This window comes from Chenopodium album, chromosome 5 (assembly GCF_948465745.1).
Source record: "Chenopodium album chromosome 5, dcCheAlbu1.1, whole genome shotgun sequence".
In the NCBI taxonomy this organism is placed as follows: domain Eukaryota; kingdom Viridiplantae; phylum Streptophyta; class Magnoliopsida; order Caryophyllales; family Amaranthaceae; genus Chenopodium; species Chenopodium album.
This window is the reverse complement of record NC_137838.1, coordinates 20485438-20506039: the sequence shown is the minus strand read 5'-3', so window position 1 is coordinate 20506039 and position 20602 is coordinate 20485438. Positions and strand designations below refer to the sequence as shown.

General features: G+C 32.3%; 1 protein-coding gene across 1 annotated transcript; it reads left to right on the top strand.

Moving 5' to 3' along the window:
• Positions 1-1944: 1944 nt before the first annotated feature.
• LOC145630577 (protein phosphatase 2C 70-like) lies at positions 1945-16523 on the top strand. Its single transcript, XM_081682819.1, has 13 exons — positions 1945-2228; positions 4225-4411; positions 5112-5297; positions 5414-5589; positions 5695-5853; positions 6771-6914; positions 7011-7072; positions 11214-11349; positions 11931-12025; positions 12886-13001; positions 13157-13286; positions 14836-14890; positions 15019-16523. The coding sequence occupies exons 1-13, from the start codon at positions 2091-2093 to the stop codon at positions 15175-15177; spliced, it is 1743 nt and encodes a 580-aa protein (XP_081538945.1). The 5' UTR covers positions 1945-2090; the 3' UTR covers positions 15178-16523.
• The last annotated feature ends 4079 nt before the right edge of the window (positions 16524-20602 follow it).

Genomic DNA, 20602 nt, shown 5'->3' with positions numbered 1-20602 from the left:
CACATCATCATCTTAATTAAAAATGCATACAAAGAGATTTGAACCGCAAACTTCATTAAATGGAAACAAAATGCATTACCATCTTAGCTAGAATCAATTCATGCTTTATTAATCCAAATTTACATATAAATACTTACATGTATTAGAATCAATTACATACTACTAAAAGCGAATCTTAAGACACACTTGTCAATGTATCATTAAAAAAATTCCCGCCAAAAGTACCTTCTAAAAAAATTATTGTTACTTAAGGAAAAAAAAATTATATCTAAATTATGACATAATTTGTTTTACATAAAATATAAATCTTTTCCTAAAAGATTAAACTATCCATTATAAGTTTATAAGTATTACATGTTTTTTTAAATATTTTCTCTTGCATGATTTTATTTAATATATACTCTATATTTTTTAATACTCAAGTCATTATATTAAAAAATTTATAATAAAATTGTCAAAAATATTTAACAACCGTGCATTGCACGGGATTTAACCTTCAATTACATACTACTAAAAGCGAATCTTAAGACACACTTGTCAATGTATCATTAAAAAAATTCCCGCCAAAGTACCTTCTAAAAAAATTATTGTTACTTAAGGAAAAAAAAATTATATCTAAATTATGACATAATTTGTTTTACATAAAATATAAATCTTTTCCTAAAAGATTAAACTATCCATTATAAGTTTATAAGTATTACATGTTTTTTTAAATATTTTCTCTTGCATGATTTTATTTAATATATACTCTATATTTTTTAATACTCAAGTCATTATATTAAAAAATTTATAATAAAATTGTCAAAAATATTTAACAACCGTGCATTGCACGGGATTTAACCTAGTGTTGAATAAAAACCAAAAAAATACAAAATAAATTATTATTGTCATTAAATTCTAATTTACCCATAATAAGTCTTTTAAAACTTCTAATATGAGAATGAAATTATTCAAAGTATCGCCCGGGGCAAAGCCCGGGTCACACACTAGTTTACATTTTTAAAAGTTGGGGTTTTATTATTTTGTGTTTGACTTACGAATAGGGGTGCTCGTTCAATTTTCAGTTTGGCTTTAGACCAAATCCAATCTGATCCGAAATAATTCGGTTTCCATTTTTTCAATCCAATCTGATCCGAATTACCTTTCACAATCCCGTACGATCCAATTCGAATTATAATACATTAATTTATAGCGGCTAATATATTAGTACGATAATATAAGAATGCAATTATAAAAATAACATTTTGTTTAATGCTAAAGGTTAATACAAATCTTAAAAATAGTCGTGATTAACATAAATTGTTTAACATCAAGTCTAAATAAATTGTTCAAAATAACTACTACAACGGCAACACCAGTAGTCCATCACAACAATTAATCCATGCATTGAATATCAATTTTAAAAAACAACAAAATTAAAACCTTAGGGTTCGTTTGGCATTGATGTGGTTTTCTGTTTTTTGGTTTTCTGTTTTTTAAAAATATATGATATATGTCCCATAATGAATCAAAAATTATTTAAACATATTAAAATTATAATAATTTTGAAAACTGACAACAGAAAAGTGGAAACACCTTTTTCTTGTTTGTTGTTTTTGGTTTTAAAAAAAACAAAAAACTGAAAACCAAAAATGATGTCAAACAAGCCCTTAGTTGAAACAACAATCAATAAGATCGTTTTTTCTTTTTTTGGTGTTTAGAGAGCCACACAAGGCGGGGGTGAGAATCAATCCCAAGATCTCCTGGAACTAGAAGGGGAGCTCTAACCACTTGAGCTATCCTCACTCTCTCAATAAGATTGTTTATATATATACTTCGTATACATATATACTTGCTCTCTCTTTTTCTCTCTCTTCCCTCAGATGTACTTGTAAGAAATAAACAAGACTCCGAACAAACAATTAAATAAAGTAATGAAAAGAGAGTGTAATCCTGTGTGTATGAGTAGTATAGAAATGAAGTATTTTAAGAGCGTTGAAAAATGTAAATGATTTAAAAGCGACGATTTCATCAATGCGGTATTCTCGCAGTATCCCCCTATCATCATCACCTTCTTCTCACTTTCTCTCTCTAGAGAGAACCCGTAGGCGATGGCGATGCTAGCTACCTCCATTGTCGTCTTCATCTTCATTATGCTTTTTCTCCTCATCCTTCTTATCCTCCTTGCTTGTAAACCATGGCGATTCTTCTCTCGCTCTTTTCGTCATCAATTACCTTCTTCTTCCAAGGTCACTTTCTCCTCTCTTTTCCTCTTTTGATTTGATTTCAATTTGTTTTTTTAGGGTTCATTTGGTTATGATTGATTTTGATTTTTGTGGCTTTTGGTTGATTTTGATGTTGCATTAGGTTAGGGTGATCGTGTTTAGTTGATTTTAAATGATGATGATGATGTTTTGATTTTGTTGTTGTTGTTGTTTGTTTTTGGGTGATTGTTTATGATATTTGTTGATTTTCGAATGTTTTTGAGGAATTTTTATGTGTGTTGAAATGGGTTTAGAGCTGTGAAATGATTCGTGAATCTGGAGGGAGGGGATTGGATAATCATGTTCAAGTATTCGGACGTGTCGTTGTAACATGTTAGCATTGCTCGATTTCGAGTTTGAGCTTAGGTGTTGATTTTATGGATGTAACAGTGTCACAAAGATTAAATTTTTCGGATCATATGAATCAATTGATTTGAAGAATAGTGTTTAGGTGGTTTCCTGAATTTCCTTATGTATTAGTAGTGATTTGTTTCTTCTTGCTGTCGCCGAGTATGATGTAATTGAGTTACTGTTATATGACTGAGGTATACTTGGCATTAGCACCTGCTGTCCTCAATATTGATTTGTTCTCCATTTATTTTCTTGCTGTTTTACTCTATAAAATTCCATCATCATGGTAATATAGATGCGTCATTATTCGTTGTTATCAGTCTTTGATTTCTTTATGTACAGCATAAGGTTGAGCTCGTTTAGTGGAAAGAATTGTAATTATTCAGTAAACAGTGAGCATTGCTATCATTATGGATAAGTTGATTCTAGATTTTTAGGCCATAAGTTATCGTGTTAGCAGAACGACTTCCAGAATTCATTTACACTTTCACACTGCCTGTTTCTTAATTACTGAGCTGATTGCTTGTTCTGATTGGGCGTTATTATCTAGGTATTAATCTTAAAGCTAGATGTATATGGTAATAGAGTGCACCTATAAGGTAAATAGGTGTGATAATATTTAGGGTTGGCGGCGTGATTAATTGAGCTCGCTTTAGTCCTTTAATACCTTTTTTAGGCTAGAACTTAAAATAATCTGCATAATGTCACCATTTATGTCTCGTAGATAAAAAAAATTGTTGGAAAATGTCATTCTTGTCTTCAATTTTCTAGTCTGAAGAGACAAGTGTTGGGTATGGCTTAATTAACATTTCCAAATGGATAAATGGAAAAGGTATTGATTTTTTTTTGTTTTTAAAATCTATGATGACTAGCCTTTGTTAATTAAAGATATAGAATCCTCTGAAACTCAATGCTTTAAAGAAAGAATGAAGTTTTTATAATTTGCTCTTGGTATAAAAACTAGAATTATTGCAGGGATGTCAAAGGAGCAGTATGAAAACACCAGTTTATTGTCATTTTTATGTCAATGATTGTTGTATGAAAACTATGCCTTAAATGTATGATGTATGGCTCCTAGATACCTTAGATTGTTGGTTTTCCTAACATGGAGCCTGCTAGATAACTTTTCGTTAATTGTTTAAGCTTATACTAGATAGTGCTACATTAATTATCTAAAAAGTAGCACCATATTATCTCATCCACACTTATTGCTAATTAATTATGTACATTATTTATCTATTTGGTCTTTTTTCATTTAGATGCCTTCCTTTCCTTAACATTCTGAACTTCGTAATAGCTCTTTTTAATTTTAATTTTATTTGAGTAAAGAAACATCACAAATATTGTGATTACATTTTTGAAACCTGAACAAGTTTGGAATGGGTTTTTTTTTTTTTTTCAATATTCCTGAACACAAAAACGAAGCTAAATTTTTGAACAAAATAGGCTTGATAAAACCTTGTACTCTAATTTAGCTTCAAGCCTCCAAGTTTGTTAAGCCCACCCATACCTGTGCTGCATAGCTATTGTTTATTACTAATGACACATATCATAATTATCCAGTTAAATTTGGTTTTTGATTGTTGTTAAACTGTTGACTTATACTTTTTTTTTTTGGTATCATGCATAGGTTGATGAAGAGAGGCCTTTGGTGCAAGAAGATTCTGATCAGCTCCCAAGCCCAAGAAATGAACCATTGAATTTTCACACCCCAGAGGGTTCACATTTGCAAACTGAAGGAAATTATAGCTCACCTGGATCACATAGCCTTACTTACAAACAGAGGCTTCCTCCTCCTGTACCTCACTTGACACAAGGCATGCTACTTTTCTTGTTCATCCTGTCAAATAACTCTTTTTGCTTTGGTATGTTTAATAGTAATGTTATAGAAGATTAGAAGCTGATTGGTTTCCTCTTCATCTTCAAACATTTAATTTTTATTTGTCGATTTGAGTATTATGTTAGCGTACAGATTTTTGCTTGATGTAAAGTCATGTTTCTATCAGCCTGCAAAATTTCATTTTTCTTGAATTTGAAGTACATTTTGTTGGTGCACATCTTTCTATTGGTTGATTGAGTAAAATTTATAGTCTTGGTGCACGTCTGTATTTGAAGCATTTGAAACTTGGAAGGTACAACAAGAGGATATCCATTGATGGTTTTTTCCTTACTCAGGATTGCAATCATCTGATAAAAACTTGTTCTTTTGGTATTAGTATCTTTCGCTAAAATTTTCATTTTGATATGTCATGTTAGGGACACTTGTGACGCTTTAAGTACTACTCATTTGAAATTGACCAGTAATTCAGGTTCCTAAAGTATCACTCATATTAATATATTATGTATTGATCTAGATAGATCACCTACATGGTTAGCATCTACCTTTCATGAAAATGTTTCTCCTGTATTGAAAATTGTGATAGAGATTTTGCATTTATTTGCAAACCTATATGCTTCTTAATTAATTACGTACTTCAATTTACTGGAGCTAATACTTAGAACTTTCCCATCTTCCAGGTGGTAGTTTAGTGTTAGACATAGGTGATCAGGCAGAAGACCTTGTAGTTGGTCAAACATTAAGGCGTCCCTTGCTGACTAGCCATAATCCTGAAGAGCAGAAATGCAATGTAAAGGAAGACCCGAATCATGACTCGAGGTTTAAGCCAGAAGATGTCAAGTTGCATAGTTTTACCAGAGATCAAGGTACTTAGTTCCTTATACCAGTTATACACGTCTAAGAAGACTAGGAATTATTAGAAAGTAATTATATTTATTGAAGCTGTAATGCATATCATTATATCTTCCTGTTAGTGGTGCAGGAAGCTGCCTCTCGCTTGAAGTTATCACTGGCCCTGCATGTGGGCTTCGATGTTCAGTATGGTCTACTGATGCATCTAAGCTTCCACTAACTCTCGGAAGGGTCCCGCCAAGTGATGTGCTGCTGAAGGATTCAGAGGTTTCTGGAAAGCATGCTATGATAAACTGGAATTCTAATGTAATTTTCTTTCCTTTTATAAGAACAGGACTTTACTACCCCTCCATTTGCACTGCTTTTATTTGTTTCCTTTAGGGGTAAATTATTGTTGGCTTGTTCTTACAGAAATTGAAATGGGAGCTAGTGGACTTGGGTAGTCTTAATGGAACTCTTCTAAATACAAAGGCTGTACATCATCCTGACTTTGGAAGCAGAACTTGGGGTGAGCCAAAGGAGCTTGTTGGTGGCGATGTAATCACTCTTGGTACCACTTCCCAGATAAGTGTGAGTTCTACAGTTGTGATATGGTAATCATGTCTTTGGTAAATACATCAAAACCGTAGCAATAGTTATTTTGTTGGACTTTTGTTGGTTCTATTCAAATCCTTGTATGCGACATTGTGCATGCTTCATAGTCTTATATGAAGGTGGCAGATTGTAAAGAAAAAGGAAAACATGATAAAACCAACATCCATGAGCATAATGCTTTTCATGTAATGAAGTAAAATTGCAAATAAATTTCGTAATTGATAGTCTGTTGAAATGAGTTATTGGTTTATAAATGGCTAAGTTTGATTTTTCTAGTTTTGTTAGCATTGTCATTTTAAAAGTTGTCAACAGTACGAAACAAACAGAAGTTATTCACCAATTATACTCTTGTTGCTTGTGGTATGGAGTGTATAACTTTATAAGTGCAATCCATAGAAGCCTTTGGACAAGCAAAGTAAAATTAACGTCCTTAAAACAGCTTTTTTTCTTAATTGGCCCTGTGACTTGGTTGCTCATGCTTCCCTGCTTTTTGAGAGTTATTATATCCAATTGGCACTCCATGTTTTCATATATTTCCTGTTTGAAATTATATTATGCTCAATCACTGTGTTTCTATATATCTCTTATATTTAGACACTTTTTTTTTTTGCTTCTTTTAAAATGCACTTGGAGGTATCTTATTGTGCTTTTTTGCTATATATATTTAGTAGATCTCAAGTCTTGTTAGTATTTGTCTATTATTTGGAGTGATTTAAGCAATATGCCAATTACTTCCACTGAAAATCACTTGCTCTATACATACCCCTTTGTGTTTTTTTGATAAGCTGCTGAATTTTAAAGTTGCTTTAAAGGATGAAATCTGTTTTTGATGGGAAAATGACGAATCAATGGCACTTTTTTTAAAGTCTCTAGTGTCTTGTTCCTTGTGGCAGGTGCAAATTACACCCCTGACTCAATCAGAGAACCCAGTTGGAGTAGGTATTGCATCAGACCCCATGTCTACCCGGCGTGGAGGAAAACGACTTCCGATGGAAGATGTCTGCTATTATCAATGGCCACTTCCTGGGGCAGAACAGGTGCATAAATATTGCTGGTCATGGTCATATGACTCATTTCTACTCTGAGTTTTTATAATCAATGTAATCAGATTTTTATTTTAATTTTTTATACAGTTTGGACTTTTTGGTATATGTGATGGACATGGTGGAGCAGCTGCAGCTCTGTCAGCAAGCAAGTTAGTACATTTGCCTTTCATTTAAAGTTTTTCTTTATTATCTGGGAGCTGGATTGAAATTATTGGTAAGGTCTATATTACAATCATGTATAAGGATCATATTAAACATGGTCAATTCTTTGGAAATCTTAACCATCAGTCACAGAAGCTACTTAAAATTACTGTTAGACTCTGTTTGGTAAGCTAGCTGAAGATGCTAAGTTGGCAATCGGTAATTGAAATTTAAATATTCGTTGATAGTGTGTATTTGGTAAAATTGGCTGGAATCTGAGAAGGCTGTTTAAAAAGGGGGATAAATCATAAATGTTATAGAGTTGCTGATTTTGAGAATTTACTTACATTACCTGTAGTGATTATCTAGCTAAAAACGAGGTGAAATGAGCTGAATTTGATGTGCTAGTGCTACGCTGTTATGTAAATTGTTAAGCTAGTTGAAATGCTTTTAAATTTAGCTGAAAAGAAAATTTAGCTAGTTTTTGCTTGTTTTGCATAGTTGAAATATTAAGGTTACTAAAACGATTAGTTGGAAGGAAATATTAGCTAACCTGAAATGTTTGCAAGCTTAATTAAATATGACATGTTTAGCTGAAATTGGTAGTTTAATGAATTGTTAAGTTAATTTAGCTCCTGTATTTGGCAAGCACTTGAGCTGCTTCATTTTGAATGCACTTGAGCTGCTTCATTTAGCATGCACTTGAGCTGCTTTGTTTGACATGCGCTTGAGCTGCTTTGTTTGACATGCGCTTGAACTGCTTTGTATGGCATGCACTTATAATGTCACCCAGTGACCTAATCAATGGTTATAGCTTCTTTTTTTTCCTTGTTTTTTATCTTCTTGTTATTTAGTTATTTATTTATTTATTTTTAAATTCAATTAAGTCCTGTTTTATCAAGCTATCTTAAATTTAAGCTAGATGAATTTGCAAGTTAATTTAGCTGCTGTGTTTGGCAAGGACCTAAGCTGCTTCGTTTGACATGCACTTGAGCTGTTTTGTTTGGCATGCACTTGAGCTGCTTTCTTTGGAGTGGACTTGAGCTGCTTTATTTGGCATGCACTTATCATGTCATTAAGTGACCTAATTACTAGTTTTTGCTAATTTGTCAATTTTAGTCCTGTTTGTCAAGCATCTCAGCTGTCTTAAATTTTAGTTAATTTAATCACCCCTTTCAAACCAGCTTGTATTTAAGGTTGTGATTATAATACTTCCTCCGTTATATTATAATTGCACCACTTACCTTTATGCCCTTACTTAAATGGAGGAAGTATTAGTTTATTTTCTGTCTGTGATGCACGGGTACGCCAACTCCCTGCCGTATCCCGTACCGGGGACGTATCGGATACGGGGACGGTACGGGTACGGCTCGGATACGTCCCCAAGCCGTACCCTTGAAGAGTGGTACGCCACGTCATTTTGGGGACGGATGACGTCATGTTCGGAAACGTATCGGGTACGGCAAAACCCAATTTCAGCCGTACCCAATGAAGCCCAGCCCAATTTTCTTAAAAAAAAAAAAAACCCAACTCATTTTACTTACGTGAGAAATCAATTTCCCCCAATTCTACAAACCCTAAAATTTTCGAGCTCTAAATCTTCTCCTTCCAAGTTGGTGACCGGAGAGTTCGAAAACCCACCTGCGGCAGTCAACAGTTGGTGGCGGCGCCGGAGACCCACCTTCTTCTTCGATCTGTAAGTTTTTCTGATTTCTCTCTTGTTTCTTTGTTCTGAATCTTCTCTTGTGGTCGATCTGTTTGTGTTCATGTGTTGTTTCCTTTTTTAATTGTTTCCCCTTTCTGATTAGTTGATGAGTGATGAGTCTGATGGACATTAATTGAGAATGATAGTAAGTGATTTTTTTTTTCTTTTTTGATATTGTGCAGTTGAATGGACTCTCTTAAATATTGCGGACCTCTCTCTTGATGAGCCGGATCTTGAAAGAAATTTGATCGTTGAAGATTGAATTTGCCTCTTTTATTTATGTTTTTAAGACATTAATTTCCTTAGTATTTCTTTTAAGTTGTGTTGTATGGAATTTTTTTTTTTTTTTATGGATTTTTTTTTTTCTGAATTTTTTTTTTGCCGTATCTGAGCCGTACCCGTTTCTTGAATTTTTTTTTTTGCCGTATCCAGTCCCCGTACCCGTCCCCGTTTTTGTCCCCGTATCCGTATCAGTGCAACCTAGTTTTCTGTAACTTACAAATCCGTCTAGCTTAAATTACCCAATACAAGCTTACTTGTTAACATTTGTTTCTGTAGTTTATGCTTACAATCACATGGACAATTTTGTATTTGTTTTTTCCTTTTGTTCTCTTCCTTTTTCCCACTATCAAAATTATTGTGCCCTCCTCCCATGGTGCAATACTACTTGAATGGAGGAAGTATTAGTTTTTTTATAATCAGCTAATTTTTCAGCTTGGGACACCTTTATTTTCTCTAACTTTTCTGCTTTCAACTATACTATAAGGGTTTTTACTTTTTTGAGTAAAATACAAACACAATCTCACAAACAATTCTGATCTTTAAATGCTAATACTAAACAAAATCTTGAATTACAAGAGTTATTACCTCACTAATAACCCTTAAACTTGGTTACGGACTAATCCTCATGTAGCTAAACATTTGGTTATCTTTTCAAGTGCAAGAGATGATAGCACTTCGCTCTTCACACTAGCCACCTCATAGCTCATGCAGTCTTGCTTCCTATTCCATAATTACCTCAGTTACAAACTTAGCTACTTTTAGCAATCTTCTATTTGGGTTTCTTCCTTTTACCTTTTTCTGTACAAAAATAACTTGACCTTATCTTTCCATAATTTTCGTAATGACCTTTGTAGATAAACCTACAATGGATACATAAATAACATTGTAATCCTTGGGAACTTTAGGAAATCCACACATAACATTAACTTCCCATCATTTGCCATCTAGTGCACTTGGGCATTCACTCAAGAATTATTAAGCTCCCAAACTTTACCCCTAAGTAAATATACAAGCCTTCATTTACTTTTCCTCGCATATCCAGACTTCCAAACAGACTATACAAACCACCTGCCTGGACAAAAGCCTCAAAACAGTGTGGTAGCCTCACTGCTTAAACCACCTGCCAGACTCTGCTCTAGTTTCTTTCTTGCTTTTTCTTTGTGGTTGTGCTCACTTCTGAAATTTAAGCTAGTTTTTCCCAACTCACTTCTGGCATTTCAGCCATCTTCTTTCGAACTTTTAACTACTGCTTCAGGTTGGTTTTGGTTAAATTTTCAATTTTTGCCATTTGACTGAGGTCTGCCAAACACACTCATACAAACACACACTTGTTTTATATGTGTTACTTAGTATTCTTTGATTGGGTAGCTATTATTTCTTCTGTAATTCATTATTTGGTTTTAGATCGGATAACTGGATACAAAAATTGATATATATTTGATATGTGTATATGATGAGAAAACGTATGATATACAATATCTGCAATTTTGGATTGAATATTGATGGATATCGAATAATATTGCCTATGCTTTGGTGTGACAATACGTTTTCTCAATGACTAATCAAACAACCTTTTTTTAAAAAAAATTATGGGTTATGAACACATTGATTAACTACTTTAGTCAATGAGTAATTAGCACACATTAACCAACTTAAAACTTGAAAGACAAACTAGTACTCTAAACAGTTAAGACATAACATATCTTTCTCTAATTCAGTACTACTACACTTGCTAAAAATAAACCTAGCTTTAACTAAGATAGGATAGACCTAAGTCACCTAACTCAGATTACAAACACAATGCGTAGCTGCTATGCCTCTTTTATCTTTCAGTCTTGTTAAACTTAATACCTTCTTGTGTTGATTGATCTCTCATGAAATTAGATCTTGGAAAGTTCTCAAAACCAAATCAATGTTATTTTTTATTGTAAATTTTCAAATATAATTTTTAATCAATTAAATTAAGCCTGTATTATTAGTGATGTTGATATTTGACATGTGTGAAACTGCTGTCATCTGCCTATGCCTGCTGCTTAAGAAATTTACAACTTTGTATGGGACAACTACTTCAGTATTAGCGTCTTTTAATGCAATGTATTATGCTACCCATGCTTTTATGGCTTTTTTTTTTTAATTATTATATTTTACTACTTGTTTTCTAGAATACTTCCTGAGACGATAGCAACTATTTTATTGGACTCATTAAGAAGGGAGAAGATTTTCTCACGGCAAGATGCATCAGATGTCCTGAGGGAAGCAATTTTTCAAACGGAAGCTTGTTTAAATCACTATTATGAGGTTCTATTCTGTGCCATTTCTTCAACATGGATATGAACTATTTTCAGGCATCAAATTTTTGTACGGGTTTATTTTACATGCTTGCAGACACACTGTCTCCGTCTACTAATTTTTGTTCCATTAAGTTTTTTCTATAAACATAAAATCTATTTAAGCATTGAGAGGACAATTTGAGAATCTAATACTGGACATAAAAAAGCTGTAGATTTTTGATATTTTTTTTGGATGACTGTATCCACTAGTTTTCTTGGAAATGTTTTGTATAGCATCTAATATATTAAATGAAGAGGCAGTTGTGAAAATTCCACCATATGCAAGCTTATTTTTCTTATGATCTGCTAATTTTATCAAACTTACATACAGTAGGCATACACTGTGACTCAATGTGACTTTTAAGGCCTGAACTACTCTTCCTTGACCTTAGTGTGGTTTTGTGCAAATCATAAAGTATGCATTTTAAGCCTTCCACACTTGTCATGGCTTGAAATATTAATGTTATTGACTTTTGTATCCTATATCCACCAGATTTGTCATCTATGACTCATCAGTGGTTTCAGTGCTCACAACTGTAGTTCTTTCAGGGTTGTACTGCAACAGTGCTTCTGGTTTGGGGTGATGGTTATGACAGTTTCTTTGCTCAATGTGCCAATGTTGGAGACTCAGCCTGCGTCATGAAGTATGTGCTTATGCTATATTTTTATGGTGCTTGGCTTTGATATCATCTGTATTTGCCTTTACATGGCTGCCCACCTTCAATCCCCACCCCCCCAACAAACAACACACACACACGAAGTATGTGTTTATGCAGTTTCGTTATGATGCTTAGCTTTGGTCACATAGATAACAGCCATTATAAGTTTGGTTTTCAACCTTGTCAAACTCAGCTAACAAAGTAATGCATCACTTTACCTCTGTTTTTTGGCTTTGCAAAGTCATTCTTGGCAGTGTGTTTTATCATATGGTGAAAAAGCTACATGTATACTGAAAAGTATCAAGTTTACTCTTCTGCTTTTGTTAGTGGTAAATTTACCCAAAAAAATCTGTGTGCCATATGAATTTTTATGAAATTATTATTTGGTGCTAAGCTTTGATAATTGATACTATCTGTAATTGCCTTCACATTGATCACAACCTTTATTAGTTAGCTTGCTTTTTAACCTTGTCAAACTCAGCTCACAAAGTAATGCATCCCTTTATCTCTGTTTTTGATTTACAAAGTCATACTAGGCATTGAAAGTTATCATGTGGTGAAATAGATACATGTAAACTGAAAAAAAAAAAATGGAGTTTACTCACTCATGTAGTCTTAAGATATTGTGCCTATTTAATATTAATTTCTAATGCACCAAACTAAGCCTCGGCTAAATTTTTTGGATTTAAGATGATGGTTATTTTGGAGCGTTTATTTTACGTATTGTTATTGATTACTGGTGGATATTATTGTATCATTTAGATTTTTCTCAGCTCTGCTTGAATATGTTTTTTTTTTTTAATTTATTAATTAGTTTAATTGTTCTGTTCTCAATCCTTTGGCAGCATTGATGGGAGACAGATCAAGATGACTGAAGACCATAGGATATCTAGCTACTCTGAGAGGCAACGTATCAGTGAATCAGGAAATCCATTAAAGGATGGGGACACACGCCTGTGTGGTAAACATAATATTATGTTGTCTGTCATCTTTATGGTCTATTGTTTGTTGACTTATATTCTTTTACTAACCACACACTAAAACTAAACTAAAATGTATTTTTTTGTTGAAATCCATATCATTTAATTTCATAACATCTTTTTTGCCAATTTTCAGGTCTTAATCTTGGGAGAATGCTTGGTGACAAATTTTTGAAGGAGCAGGATGCTCGATTTAGTTCAGAGCCATATATAAGCCAAGTTGTTCGTGTTGGTCAAGCAAGTGAAGCCTTTGCAGTGCTGGCAAGGTAACGTTACCATCTGCCGCACTTGATCAGGAGCTTCTCCTTTTGCATCCTTTTGCAAATTCAGCATGTATACCACTGTTGCAATATAAAGTCAATAGTCCCGAAACTCCCTATCATTATACTAAAAACCGTTGAATTTGCTAAACTATCTGAAGAGATATGATGGGAACCGTTTGCAAGTTACTCCCTCCATTTTTAAATACTTACTCCACTTTCCATTTTCAGCCGTTTTTAAATACTTGCTCCATTTCCTTATTTGGAAGCTTTTATAATATTAAATTCTTTTCTCTCAACTAGTAAACCCAACATAAATCATATCTACTTAATTTCATATTCTCCCTATTCTAATTCTCTCAACTACTTTTGCTTTTTACAATTTTTATCCACCTACCCCACTACTTCTATATTTTAATACTTTCTCCAATTTCTCCTAAAACTCTGCGCATGGAGAAATTGAGCAAATACTTAAAAACGGAGAGAGTATATGGATATGCAAATGGGCCAAATGGCTATTGCACTTAGGCCCCGTTCTTTAGAGCTGCTTTGCTCTGCTCTGCTGAAATCTGCTCTGCTCTGCTTTGCTCTGCTCTGCTTCAATCTGCTCTGCCCTGCTCTGCTCTGCTCTACTTAAAATTAATACTTAATATTAAATTATTATAATAATAATTAATTTTTAATAATAATAAATAATTAATATTTAATATTTAATAATAATAATAATTAATATTTTATAATAATAATAATAAAAAATAAATAATATTTAATAATAATAAATAATTAATATTTAATTATAATAATAATTAATACTTAATAATAATAATAACAATAATTAATTATTGATATTTAATAAAAAAATAAAAAATAATAAAAAATAATTATTAATATTTAATAATAATAATAATAATAAATTATTAATAATTATTAATAAAAATAATAATAATAATAACAATAATAATTAATATTTAATAATAATAATAATAATAATAGTAATAATAATAGTAATTATACTAACAGTAATAATAATATTTGTAATAATATTAATTATAATAACAATAATTGATTTTTATAATAGCAATTAATATTAAGATAATGACTAATATTTAAAGATAATACTAATTATTAATTTTTAATAATAATAATTAAATAATATTTAATAATAATTATAATTAATATAATAATAATTAATATTTAACTTTAAAAATTTAATGATTATAATAATAATGCGATAATATTAGTAGTAGTAGTAGTAGTAGTAATAATAATAATAATAATAATAATAATAATAATAATAATAATAAAATCTGCTCTGCTCTGCTGAAATCTGCTCTGCTTTGCTTTGCTCTGCTGAAATCTGCTCTGCTTTGCTCTGCTCTGCCAAAAGCTCAAAAGAATTTGCCTGTGGAAAGTCTTTTCATTTAGCTATGTTGTATCACTTGTGAAAGAAATGTGTTAAAGTTTTACATGCATTTGCAGGTGCCCTTAAATTTGTAGACCTTGTAACTACTAACCTTAAATTTTGGATATCTCACCATATTCTTTTGTTATACAGTGACGGTTTGTGGGATGTCATCAGTTCAAAGAAGGCTAGTCAGTTTGTTCTTCAGGTAGTATATTGTTCATGAGTATCATGACTTCTAATCTTCTTGAATATGAGACCATAAGATACAATAATTTGGGGAAAAAAAAAAAAACCTTAATGTATCATGTCCTTGAAATTTTTCGTTGGACACAGGCAAAGGAGAGATACTCCAGCGATAGGAAGGGCTCTGCACAGAAGATAGCTAACTTTTTATTAAATGAAGCTAGAAAATTGCGTACAAAGGATAACACCTCCGTAGTTTATGTAGATTTTGACACTGCTCTGAGAACCTTGCGTAAATATGAGCCATGATATGTAATATTTAAGGGTTTGGTAGATAATCATCTACTAATATTCGGAAGAAGTTAATTGATTCCTGGATGGTCATCATCTGTGATAAACGCTACACAGTATTTCTTCAATCTCTGGACATTGGTGGCAGATCCATCAAACTGCTGAGATTTGAAATCAGCATTTCCCGCACAGAATCCTAATGCATGTCAATAATATATGGCAACTGATGCAGGCTAGCAAGTCATGCTTGGAATGCTACATTTCCGTGATTCATTCCTCTCCCAGTTCAAATTTAAATTTCCTGGAAGAAGTTGCTCGCTTCATCAAATTATGCTATATGGGTTTTCATGGTGGAAAATCAGAGGCGGATATGGCCTTTTCATCTGCAAATGGTCTGTCACTGGCCTGCCTAACAGCTCCATTGCCTGCCTGAATTTGTGAAGATGGGAAATTAGTTGCTTATGGCTAGTCATGAGTTGCTTGGTATATACCTTATAACTGCAATTTAACAGAGTTTTATTTATTATAAATTAATGTTCTGTAGATTTCCATAGGAAATAATTCTTCAACTGTCTACAATGGGGTATACTCGACTACTCTGTCGCTGTTACGCTGTATATGTACTGTGCATAAATAAGCCTTTAACTGGCATGATGCAGCTAAGTTGGATAAACTGATTTTTAGATGGAGCCTAATGTAAATTTGGTGGATATTTTGCTACTGATTCCCTGTACCAGACTTTGGCCTTGAGAATCAGTACATTATTTTGTTTCACTATTATGTTCTCTTGGAATCATTTGAATGTAAGGAGTACAAGATTTTAATGTATGATAAACCTTGAAATCAAAAGTGTAAATGTACTCCGTTATACATCTGCGTTTACTTTCTGATTGAAATTGTTGGTTTTTTATTTATTTTATTTATTTTTTATTTATTTTTTTGTTTGTTTGTTTGTTTGTAAATATTCTCAGGTAACAAACTCATAGCATAATCGAATTGTGATGAAGGAGAATCAATAATTCGATTGGATTAGCTTGGCTTTGCAAATCCAAATCAGAGGTGTTGGATACAGACTTCCTGTATAGTGTAGCAAACTCTTGAAATGCTATCACCATGGGAGCCACCTTTACCAAGGATGTTAAAAAAATGAAAACTTCTTTGTAATTTGTGATAATGTAAAACGTATTAAAATTATTCATATATTTTTAAAATTTTACGAGTATTTTATTTTTGCAAGAAATAGAAATGAAGAAGAAAATACAAAATTTAATAGATGTAAAAAATAGGGAAAAAAAAATGTGCTGTACAACAATGCATGTCCAATTGTGGATCAAATACAAAATGACATATAACCTATTACTCCATATTATGTTAGATTGTAAATTTGTATTAGATATTAGTATATTACTAGATTAAACTCTGTATGCACGGTTTTTTTTTTAAAAAAAAAATTGATTAAATCTCTATTGACAATAAAAAAAGTTTTATTATTTTTTTTTTTTTGACAAAATTAGAATAAATTTTTTAGTTAATTGACACCTTAATTTATAATTGAAAAGTATAAATTAATTTAAAAATCATTTTCTCATTTGAACTAGAAACCCAGGTTATATTTATTTCTTAAAAAAAAATTTAAATTTCAAATCATCAGTAATATTTTCGTTTTAAAGTGACACTTTAATTTAAAAATAGTTGAAATAATATCTCTTGAATATTTATGGCTATTAGAAAAACTGATAATTTTTTTTAGTTGATATTATTTACATAGTCGTTGAATATTTTTAAATTTTATTTTATTTATTTTTTTTTTTGAGGAAAACGGCCGATTTATATTAATATAGATCAATATCTACCAAAGTCGTCATGAGACCTTGGGGAAAAAGACCAAGATAAACATATTTATCGCAACCTCTATTATCCCACCTTGTCACTAAGCGAGCTAAGGTATTAACCGCACTTTTTATATGAGAAATCGAGGAAAAAACAAAGACATTGAAAGATCATATTCATCATCTAGTAAGAGATAAAAAATGTGAGTAGTTTCAATTTTATATTTGAATTCCGAGATCAACCTATCTGCATCACTTTCCACTAGCTCAACCACAATAATCTCACAGTGAAGTTAAAATATTTTCTCATTTAATATTTAAGATAAAACCTTATTTTAAATCATTATTTCATTCGTCCACACTACATTTTAGAAAATTAATATTTCAAATCATCAATCAATTTTTAAAAGTTTTTATTTTTTTCATTAAATTGAAATTTTTTTTGTTATTAGAAAAAAAAAATTAGTATGTGATATTATTTACATAACACTTGAATCTACTAAAATTAAAATAAACGGTAAAAATCTTTTCAAATCTATTGGATATTTTTGATGAAATTCTCAATATTAAAAGATATTTTCTTAGTTTTTTTAAATAAATTTAAATATTGAATCACTATTCGTAGCTGACATTTATTTTTTAAATATAATATAAAATGTAAAAAAAAATGTATTTGCTTATATGGCGTGATGAATGATTATGAAAAAATATCGATCGATTTATTTAATATGATAAAGGTAATATAAAAATTATGAGTAACCTATCAATATACATAAATTGTGCAATATAGTATATATATAATTTTACGCAATTTGTTAATTTATAAATTATTGAGTTAAGTATAATAGTAGGGTCTAAGTTTTTAATTTTTTCACCTTTTGGGACCTAAGTTTTACCGTTTGGGACCTCACATGCAATTTTCGGTGTACTTTTAACTTTGTTGGGTTAAATAATTTAATCCCTTGGTTAACAAGTTAGTTAGTTAGAAAGTTGGAAATAAAAAAAACATCGACCCCTATAAAAACATAAAACCCTAAAAGTATTTTCTAACTGATTTGATTGGCGGCCTTAAAAATAAAAGACACGTGTGTGCCTGGGGTATTGGAAGCAACTTCTTTTTGAGGCAGGAGAGAGAGTGAAAGGTTATTTACGTCTCCCACCTTTTCACTTCTTACTTTGTTCTTCTTCCAAACCCTTATTCTCTCTCGATTTTTTTTTGCAATCTGGGTTGATCAATGCCATAATTCGCACTTGATTCTTCAACAAAACAGAGGTAACTATCTTTAGCTTACATTGTGGTTGTTTTTTTCGACGAATTTGTTCGAATTTTGAACTGTTAATAATTAGGTTTTAGGGGTTTTTTTCGTTTATTAGAATAATGGTTTGGTTATTTGAATGTGGTTGTTTAATGTGGGTTTTTATGTCTGGATTATGTTTATATGTTTGGTACTTAATTCATTATAGTGTATTTGTTTGAAATGGTGTTGTTGGTTAGGGTTTTGACATAAAAAACAGAGTGTGATTATAAGACCCTAAAAAATGTATGTGTTTGGTGATTGTAGGGGAAAATGGATGGTCTTGAGGATGCTCAGCCTGTGTTGTCGTTGGATGATATACTTGGTGTCCATGTCTTTTCCAGACTTAGTCCAGAAGATAGAAAGTCAACAACGAATGTGTGTAGGCGGAGGAGGAGAATGATAAGTTTCAGGCTACGGGAATCCAACCCTGTTCTGGACATGGAGCAGATAATGGTGCTTCATGTCTTCTCTAAACTGAATTGGTGTGAGGAAATAAGAGCATCGTTGGTCTGTCAAAATTGGAGGAGAATGATTGTTGAGTGTGCCTTTATCCCATGGCATCATTACAACAGAACCCACAACTATGAGACATGGGTCATGGAAGACATCATCAACAACGAAGGGAAGGGTTTCGAGGCTTATACCACTGGTGATTGAACAAGATGGGTTCCCTATGTTGTTTGGGGAGAACTAGGTTGACTGTTGGGGTTGGATAGGGTAGTTTTTTGGGGTTGTGAAGGTTTAGGGTAGTATGTATGTTTTGGGGATGATTTTGATGTACTTATTGATGACATTATGGGTTGTATCAGTTTTTGCTTTTAGCCCTTAGTTAGCAATGTTGTTGTCAAAGGATAGGGTGACATTGTGAGGTTGTTTTTTGTAACACTTTGTCACATCATTGACAACTTTGTTTAGGCTACTAATCTAGTGGTAGGGATTGATTGTTACTTGATAATTATTTTGGAAATGAATGGAAAAGTGGATTATTTTGAATGAAATCGTGTTGATTATAACTTTGTTTCTTTACTTTCCTTGATATTGTTAAGCATGTTGTACATTATAGTGAATATTGTTGTTGTTGTGCTCTTTGATAGGTATGGCTATTGAAGTTTTACCATGCCTAATACTACATCATGATGGAAAGTGGATAAATGAGGAACAAAATCTAACATATGCTGGTGGGTAAGTGAAGGGGTTCAATGATTTGGGAGATGATTTTGATGGTATATTTCTTAAGTCATTAATCAACTCATTAGGATATTCTAATGTAATAAAGCTTCATTATTGTGATCTTGTAAAGAATTTGGTTAATGGTGTAAGGTTCTTATCTTATGATAGTTGCACTTTTACTAAATTCAAAAGTTTGTTGTTTGAGTTTAAGATCATTGATGTGTTTACTGAGCATGATGAGGATGTTCAAGGGTTTAACATAGGTTCTGGTAGGGGTCCTATCTCTAGGAACAAGAATATTGTTGTGGATGAAGATGTAGTGGACCTAGGGGACCGGGGGGTGCATGTTTGTCAGAGTTCTAAGACCCCATTGAAAGAGCTTACTTGCACTTAGAGGATGATATTGATTAGGATGAGGATGACAGTGATGATGATGATGCAGAGGTTAAGGATGCAAGGGCAAGAATTAGGGATGATGCAAGGAGTGAGTACCAATTTAGTCAAGAACTAGAGTCACTTGATAGATAGGCTTGCAGTAAGATCAGGTCAACTTGATCTAGACCTTAGTAGTGATGATGGTGAGGACTTAAACTCTGACTTAGATTCACCCCCACCTTCTGATGATGGTGCAAAATGTGGCTTTCTTGTACCTAAGCCTAAGAAGAAAAAAAAATAGTGAAACCTAAGTTCAATTTAAATGAACCACTAAGAGGCAAAATAGAAGTACAATTTCCTTTCTACTTGGGTCAGGAATTTGAGGATGTTGTACAGCTTAGGTCAACTATAACTTCTTATTGTGTGAGCATAGAGAGAGATGTTCATTACACTAAAAATGACAGAAAAAATTGGAGTTAGGTGCAAAGGGAAAGACTGTAAGTGGTATTTGTGAGCATCACTTGAAGGTGGAAATGGGACTTTGACTGTCAAGACTCTTGTGCCACAGCATAACTGTGGTAGGTTAGCTAAGTTTGGAAAAATAAAGTCAGCTTGGTTTGCCAAACAGTATCATAGCAAGTTCAATGTGAACCCTTACTTAAAGTGTCAAGAGATTGTGGACACTGTTTGGACTGAATGAGGTATAAAAATCACACTTCAGATGGCTTTAAAAGCCAGGAGACAAGCTTAGAAACTGATTTTAGGGGAATA